This window comes from Magallana gigas, chromosome 4, assembly GCF_963853765.1.
Source record: "Magallana gigas chromosome 4, xbMagGiga1.1, whole genome shotgun sequence".
Classification (NCBI taxonomy): Eukaryota; Metazoa; Mollusca; class Bivalvia; order Ostreida; family Ostreidae; genus Magallana; species Magallana gigas.
Window position 1 is genome coordinate 34,464,041 of NC_088856.1, and position 8,596 is coordinate 34,472,636.

The 8,596-nt window shown below is 33.6% G+C and overlaps 1 protein-coding gene across 1 annotated transcript; it reads left to right on the forward strand.

Annotated features, from left to right (window-relative positions):
- Nucleotides 1-3,257: 3,257 nt before the first annotated feature.
- On the forward strand, nt 3,258-7,006 carry LOC105334885 (patched domain-containing protein 3). Its single transcript, XM_066082212.1, has 4 exons — nt 3,258-3,404; nt 3,532-4,577; nt 4,661-4,867; nt 4,962-7,006. Exons 2-4 carry the CDS (start codon nt 3,803-3,805, stop codon nt 6,503-6,505), a joined length of 2,526 nt encoding a protein of 841 aa, XP_065938284.1. The 5' UTR covers nt 3,258-3,404; nt 3,532-3,802; the 3' UTR covers nt 6,506-7,006.
- Nucleotides 7,007-8,596: the final 1,590 nt, after the last annotated feature.

Sequence of the window (8,596 nt, forward strand, 5' to 3'; positions counted from 1 at the left end):
CGATGTTATTAAGGACAAGGGATGTAAAATAATTAAAATCGACAAAATACGTCCCGTAAGTCACCATATTCTTATATACCAGGCACGTAGCATTATTTTCATATCAAAATATTGATATGAAAATAAGGAAACTAGGATTGATATTGAAGTTATATAGTACCGCAGCCCCCCCCCCCCCCCCGGATTAGGATTTTGAAGATTTTGGGAAAGTCCTAATTTCCTTCTTTCTTTTTTTTTTGCTTGTCAAAATTTTTTGGATGAGTCTGCCCCCCCCCCCTCCCCCCCCACTTTCAAAAACGATGCTACGTGCCTGTATACATATATGTATATTTGCATTTCTATTGTTCTTTCCCACTGTAAGCCCATACGGAGGAGCTGCAATTATTTCTCTATAATCGCAATTGCTCTGTCAGTATACTATGACGTCATAAAGGTGTAACGTTATATATACTTTTCCATGACGTTATAGATTTAAACCACTATACGATACACCATGTGTTTTTCTCTAACTCCATTAAAATTGACGTATTTACATGTAATATTAAAACATGTTTTTGATAACATTTTAAAGGAATTACTGTTATAAGATATCATTGATTCTGTTAACAAATCTATGTGAATTAAAAAGATACATGACAGTCTGAATGTTTACTTTTGATGTTTAGCTAAATGTCAAGGTCAAGGCTAATACAGGGTATTTTGCGAGTGGTAAAATGCAAATATAAGTAATAAACAACGATTATTTAGTGAACATGGCGTTATGAATAGCAACTGCTCTGCTGGCATATTTTAGCTAGCGCGCATCATGGAATATGCCAACAGAGCAATTGCTATTCATAACGCCATATTCACTAAATAACGTTGTTTATTTCTTAAATAAAGAAGCAAGATTCACTTACTTAAAACTTTAAGTGGCAAAACGTCATTCAATCAGAAATACACAAAGGCTTGACACTTGGTTTTTAATTTGCAATGCACCTTGAAATATACATTTTGAAAGGAAATTTTGATTTGTAATGAAATTTCGATTTTACAATTTTCAATGGTATCTAAAATCTAATACTATTTACAATATTATTCGTAATTTCTGTTGATACCGTCTGAGGACAGGCTATTTTTATGTCTCCGTTGTTTAGCTATGTACACTGCATCGTTTATCATCTGATTTCAGGCCACCATGTGACAGAGGCGGCCTACTGCTACTACTCCTACTACTACTATTACTGCTACTACTACTCCTATAACTGTTTAGATTCATCAACAGGTGGACGTGTTGAGCCTAAACTTTGCTGGATGCAAAACATCAAGTAATATATCGGGTTCAACCACCTCATTAATTTTGCATTATAAACTTAAAGTTTAATGGTTAATTACATTTACTTTGTAAATGGCTGTTAAATTTTCCTGTATTTTTGAGTACATAAAGCAGTTATAGTGTTATTTTTAGACTCTATTGATCTGAGTGAGAAGAAGAGTTCTGTATAAAAATAAAGAAAAATACTAAGATTTGAAAGGTAGAATAGATCTATATGGCCTCGTTGGACCAGTTCTAAATAGGTTGTAAATTTAAAAAAAATAAATAAAAGAAAAGGAGAATAATGATATCTTTAGCACAAACGTTAATTAATAAATTTTCGTGTCAGTTCTGCAGGAATTCATTTTTGCAGTCAGCCTGTATTCGATATTAAAAATCAAAATTAAAAAAAGAAATTAAAAAATGCAAGTAGATGCAGAATTTATTTGAGCCGTAATTGCTCGAATTCCAAATACGTAATTTAATCTTTGTCTTAGGGCTAAATAAAGGGATGGATTTAAACAACTACTTCTGGAATTCATTAAATGACTAAGTCTTAAAGAATTCATATTGTTATAGCCACAATAGAGGGCCCTGTGACTGATTCCGATGTTAAAAACAAGTCTAAAATATTGATAAAATCAAACTGTATACGTTCAGAAAATACCAATAACTAGGTGGCATGCATTAACCTGTTGTTCAATACATGTAGGTTCAATGGATGGGTTTTAGGGTTGAACCATTGGTATCAACATGTACATTTCATTTGTATGGGAACAGCTATGCAATAAATCATTGGCTTATTCGCAACTAATGAAATGGCTGCCAAAGTAATTTGTTAGAATAATTTTTCTTTAATTTTAAATTTACCCGCAAAAGCGGGTTATATGTATTTTTTTCTGCAATGTCGCTACCTTCATATCCCAAATGAATCACCAAAGAAAGCATTTTATTGTTTAAATGAATTCACTTTGCTATTTCATGCGCCATGAACACAAATATAAGTTCGTCTTCACGTGTTTTGAGTTTATTTATTTTTGTAATATTAAATGAAACTTTAAATCTTACATAACCAAATTGATATGTACTTTTGAAAAACAATCATTAGTATAATTTTTTATACATACTCCTGAATAAAACAGATTTTTAACCATAATGGTTCTGGCACTATATATTTTGCCGCGGAAGCTAACTAAATAACGTGTTAATATGGATGTCCCATGTATGTTTCATATCCTTGACTAAGAGCGTAAATAATGGTTTTATAGCGGCGATACACAATGTTTCATATAAATATACATCAGTATAAAAATATATACATAAGCATTGAATGCTTCTTTTTGAATGTCCTCGGTCCAATGACACACCAAGCGGTGCAGACAAATTGAATACCGATGCCTCGGATCTTTTTTTTTCCAGTGGAATTCTGCAGTCGAAAATCAAAATTCAATATCTCAGCATTCAGTGCATTTTTAACGTTGACTATGAAGATTCCTTAACTGCTTTGTTTGAAATTAAAAATATACATATGTAGAATAAAACAATTTGTTTAGGCATAAAATTTTCAATTCTTCAGTAATTCTGCGACGATTCCCTACTTTGTTGCGAATCATTATCAAAATGCTAATAGATATTGCCCGCAAAAATTTTTGATAATCTCATATCCCTATCCCTTTTAACCCTTGTGACCCCTTCCATAGACCTGCCAAAATATCCGCTATCGGTAATTATCTGTCATCTTTGGTTTCAGGAAGTGTAATTCATTGGTGTATTTCTTGCGGGTCTTGCTCAAATCACAATGAACACAATTAAGAAATGGATCAATCGATTTGTTTTGAAACAAATACTTCTGTGAAACGAAACTTGCATGTCAATCATATGACATGCATGGCATAGCATCTTCAGAATAAAAATAATTAGATATTGTCAAAATGCGCTTTAAAGTGGTCTAAAGAAGGAAGTTAAGACAAATTAATTATAATTACGAATATCTCTAAAAGAATAGATTTTATCTCTTGAAATGGCTACATTCCAACTTCCTGGTAAAAAATTTATATTTATGTACGAAAAGATTGAAAATCAATTTAGTTGGTGCAAGAATATATCGATAGTAAGTATTAAATTTTCATCTTTTTTTCTGTTGGGTAAGGGAGTGTCAAAACCAATTCGTGAATTATTTTAATTATTTCTTTGGCATAATCCAAGTTTATATACTTCTTTATTTATTTTTTTTCCAGTTATCATATGCATTGTTTTTTGGGATGGGAGCAATAAAGGAAAAACTAAATCTGTACAGAGCGATATATGAAGATAGAATACAAAAACTCTTTAAAAATCTTGGATCTTTTTTATCAAAACATCCCAGAAAAACGCTGATATGTTGTATTATAGTGAATATACTGCTGGCACCAGGTATACTGAACATAGAATTCCAATATGATGTCGAGACGCTTTATATTCCTGAAGACAGCAAATCATTAAAAGACCGAAACAATTTAGAAGCATTATATGGGGATCCAACTGGATCCAACTGGATCCAACTTTGCGCCATACCAGTTAACAAGACAGGGTCTGTATGGGGACGTCCTTATCGTTTCAAAAGATAAGTCAAGCATAATGAGGCCATTATATATCAATGAAATCAACTCAATAGACGCTTTCATCAGAGAAAAAATCCTTGTTGAAGACTCAGAAATGCGCAAGTTCAGACACAGAGATATTTGTGCATTGGGTCGGAGTGGGTGTGTAGTCGTTGGAAGTATCTTACTATCCCCGAAATTTCAAAGCGACTTTGTTACGGGAAATGTGACGTTTCCAGTTTATAACAAAATCTCTCTGAATTCTCTGCTTGCAAAACCGGTTTCTCACGGCGGCGTTTTGGTACACACGATCGGCGTTAGGTTACGTTATTACCTAAGACAGAACACGACTAATGCCTCTAAACTTTCCAAAGATTGGGCGAAAGTTTTCATCAAAACTATGAAAACCTTTCACACAAATCTGACTGAAATAGCTTTTTCTCACTCTGATTCCTTAAGCGAAGAATTGGACAACATCAAAGAAAGTGCAACTATCTATTTTATTACAACATTACTAATAATGGTTGTTTATGCGTTAATCTCCTCTGCGACTTTCAACTGCAACAACGTGGCGAATCGGATGAATTTGGCCTTCGCTGGCATCTTTGCATCTTTATTATCTATAGTTTCTTCTTTTGGGTTAGTCATGGCGTGCGGGTTGGAATTCACGACCGTTGCAGGAGTGATCCCTTTCCTTATAATAGGTAAATCAAACACTTGTATTTCTCAATGAATTTTCTGATTAAATAGTTAAGAAAGTATAACATCGTTTGATTCTGTCTCCTAGGCATTGGAACAGACGATATGTTTATTCTGCTATCCGGAATGGCCGGTGCCCCTCCCCTTTATAAATCGACAGTAGAGGAGCGAATGGCTTTCATGTTGAAGAAGGGTGGGGTAGCCATTACTATTACGTCAGTGACAGACATGATCGCATTCATCATTGGAGCTTCTGCTGTATTTGTTAGCATTAAGATATTTTGTTTATACACAGGTATTTAATTTGTATAAAAGACTACACGAATTATTTCAAAATGTGTAAGTAATTTTATGGAAATTTCTAATTTTTTCGTATATTTGTTTTATAGCTGTAGCGGTGTTTTTCTGTTACCTAAACCAGCTGTTTATTCTTTGCCCTGCAATTGCTATCAACGAGTGTCGTACCGAACAGAAAAGACATTTTTGTTGCTGCACTCAAAGAGTAAAATCTAAAGAAATTTACAAGAGAAAGTCGAAATCGAGATGTTTTATTCAGTGCTTTGCTGGTCATCAGCCGAAAAGTCGAGAAGATGTTGAAAGTCCACTGGAAAAGTACCCGAAGAAAGTGATCTCTTTGATTCTCCGATATAAACCAGGAAAGGTTTCTGTTGCTGTAGTATTTTTGGCATACATTGTTAGTTCTATATATGGGGCGTTGAATTTAAAACAGGGTCTTGATGTTCACAATCTAGTTTCAAAAGATTCTTACTACTACACATATGGTGTCTGGGACACTACCTATTTTACCTCCGACCCTATGGTCACAGTATGTATTTCAAACACTCACCAGTACCATACGCCTCAAGTACAAAACCAGATACGTTCACTCATCCATAATGTAATGAAAGATGACAACATTGACAATAACTTTGCAATTAATTGGTTGGCAGTTTACAAAGATTCCGCATTCTATAACAGCACATCAGAAAATGCCTTTGTGAAAGCTTTGAGAGAATTTCTTCTATCTCCACAAGGACAAATGTTTTCTAATGACATAGTATTGGATGAAACAACTAACTCTATTGTGTCGTCCAAAATTCATCTCAGAACTGTAAATTTGAAAACACAGGAAGAGCAAGGCGATTTAATGTTACGTATTAGGGAGATTGAAAAACATGCGCCTGTACAATGCATAATTTTTAGCCCCATCTTTACACTTTGTGAACAATATATTCAAATTTTGTCAACAACCTTGCAGACAGTCGGTATAACTTTGGCGGTTGTTCTGTTGGTCAAATATTTTTTCATGCCCAATATCGTGGTAGGAGTAGTTGTGGCGATGACACTTGTGAGCATCATTGTGGGAATATTTGGCTTCATGTACTATTTGGACCTTTCTCTTAATTCCATGACGATGATTCACCTCGTGATGAGTGTAGGGTTTTCGGTTGATTTCAGTGTTCACATCTGCCATGCTTTCTTGTCTCTCAAAAGCAATGATCGCGACAAGGTCTTGGAGGAAGCCATTGACGCAACGGGTGGACCCATCTTGAACGCAGCCATCTCTTCCATGCTTGGTGTAGTTATTTTGATAATTTCCGACAGCTACGCATTCTTGTGTTTTGGTAAAGTGATGTTATTGGTCTTAGGACTAGGCTTACTTCATGCATGTTTGTTCCTACCATTATTTCTATACATTTTGATGCCTTGTTTACTTCATCAGAAAAAAGCTGTTGAACCAGAAAAGGCTAAAGTTGAATTGAATTATCTTGAAACATTTACGATTTATGACCCAAGACTTTTCAAAAGTGAACTATCTTTGAATACCCCCGGTAATTATTCTGACGATTTTGAAGAGTCGGAATTCGACTGCTCATCTGTATCTTCTGGCAATGAGCATGTGTCGCCAAACAAGGATGAAGAGAAACAATGAAATAATTAATAATAGTTTGATTGTTGGTTGTTTTGTGTCCTTTAAATTTTTTTGTGTTTTTTGTGTTATTTCGGTGGCTTAACCATCTCTGATCCTCAGCCATGTTTGATAACTCTATATTATTCGGATTTTTTAATAAAGGGAATAAAGCAGCCTTTTATATTAAACAAAAAATATTCCTTTAGTGTTAATATTACGATCCCTGTTTCATTTAAAATGCTTGGCTTAGTTGTTCCACGGAAATATACTAAATACGCGTACAGTGTAAAAGGGGTTTGAGCCACCGATGCACCAGTTTAACCTTTTTTTTTAAATTTGATATTTCAACTTGAATTCTATTGTGGGTAAATTTGCAATAACTTTGTAAAATGCATGGATACCAATAATAAATTTCCTTTTATTTCATTTCATTTGTAAAGTTTGAAGGACAAATAAAATATTTATGATGAACAATTTATTTGATGTAACTGACATAAGTATGATAAAGTAATATAAATTGAATTATCACTCTTTTTCATTTCTCTATCAAGTTGCCGTATAGTCAAGTTGACCTAATTAAGATGGTTTGATTGTTGTGGTCATTTTTTGATCTCCTTTAAAAGAAGAGCCCTATGTAAACTTATAGGAAAATATTTAAAATTTAAAAGCTAAAATTACCTGGTATATCGATTTTTTCTTTACTAAATATAGTTTATAACTAGACAAATCGTATATTAAAATTTTAGGCAGATCAAATCGTTAATTTGTTGATCCTCCAGCTTCGTATACTATGCTTGTGCCTTGATTTGCAGCTGTGTAGCTAAACAAAAGGCTCACGGACCAAATCGCTCGCCATATAAAGTTGATTCAAGTACAAAAGCATGCATGCCAACATTTTAAAGTTTGCTTTTACATTTAAAAAAAATATAGCATTTGCGTTTGATACCTAGAAAATTTTTACTCATATATTGACAACGCAAGCATGTAGCATAATAAAATCATGTCATTTCGCTTTGAGCATGCTTTGAGCATGCCCCCAAAATATCCAAGATTTATGATTGCCCTTGCCTAATGAAATGAACTTTACCTTGGAAGTTATTTATTCATTTTTTTTTTTTTGCTGCAGTAATCGCTATCGCTGTGAACCACAGACACATGTGCGGAAAAGCATTAATTGTTAAAGAACAAAATTATATACATCGAATGCAATCTGTTTGAATTGTGGAAATGTCCTTTGTCAGTCAAGCATTGCTAGCATTAAACTTCTGATAAATGTTTCGTATTTGATGTTTAGCTACTGATACCTCTCATAGTATGATCATATATAGCTAAGCTATGCCCCGGATTATAGAATATGCCGTCTTAATTCCGCCACTATAAATACTAGTATTTTAATTTAAAGTTGGACCATTTGATATTTGCATAAAAAACTTATTAAGAAATTAAATTAGAGGGAAATCTGTTTTAAAAGTACAACTCTAGGTAATTTAATAGCATGCCAATTTTTAACAAGATTCCATTTTTTAAGAAGCTTTTTCATTAGCTTATATAGATATTTTTCTATTGCCAAAAGGCTGTTGACAAAACATACTTAACCCATATCAATCGCCAAAATGTTAATATTATAATTATTTCAAAATTAAAGGAAGCATTATAAGCCGGTTCACAAACTTTTGATATCAGCCTTAGTTATTTAATACAAAATATGTATTCATCATATACCCAATACGCAAATAATTGAAATACAGCAATCTTGTGTGCTGTTCTTACAGCTTAATTTACATCATTTGAAGAAGAAATTACAGAAACCCTCAGTAGTTGTTGAAATACCGGTAAGCGGGGGGGGGGGGGGGGGGTGTTATAGAGAATTTAATTTTGCCGCGCGGGAGATTTTAGATTGTTTAGCCATTTCGCGGTCAGCAGTCTCCCAGGTATAATATGTATGATATTTTAGGGTGAATTTGTTTCCTGCTTCTGATTTTGAATTAGGGTTGTGTGTATAGTTGACATGTCAAAATCTTCGTATAACAGTTTGGTATGTTTGAGATAATTTATTTCACTCTGCATTGGGATTTCTTCATTATACAGTACACACATTGATTACACAGGTTT

Coding starts and splice junctions, on each gene's coding strand:
- LOC105334885 (XM_066082212.1), top strand. CDS start 3,803: ATGGGGATCCAACTGGATCCAACTGGATCCAACTTTGCGCCATACCAG. Junction 4,578..4,660: donor GATCCCTTTCCTTATAATAG/GTAAATCAAACA, acceptor TCTGTCTCCTAG/GCATTGGAACAGACGATATG. Junction 4,868..4,961: donor GATATTTTGTTTATACACAG/GTATTTAATTTG, acceptor TTTGTTTTATAG/CTGTAGCGGTGTTTTTCTGT.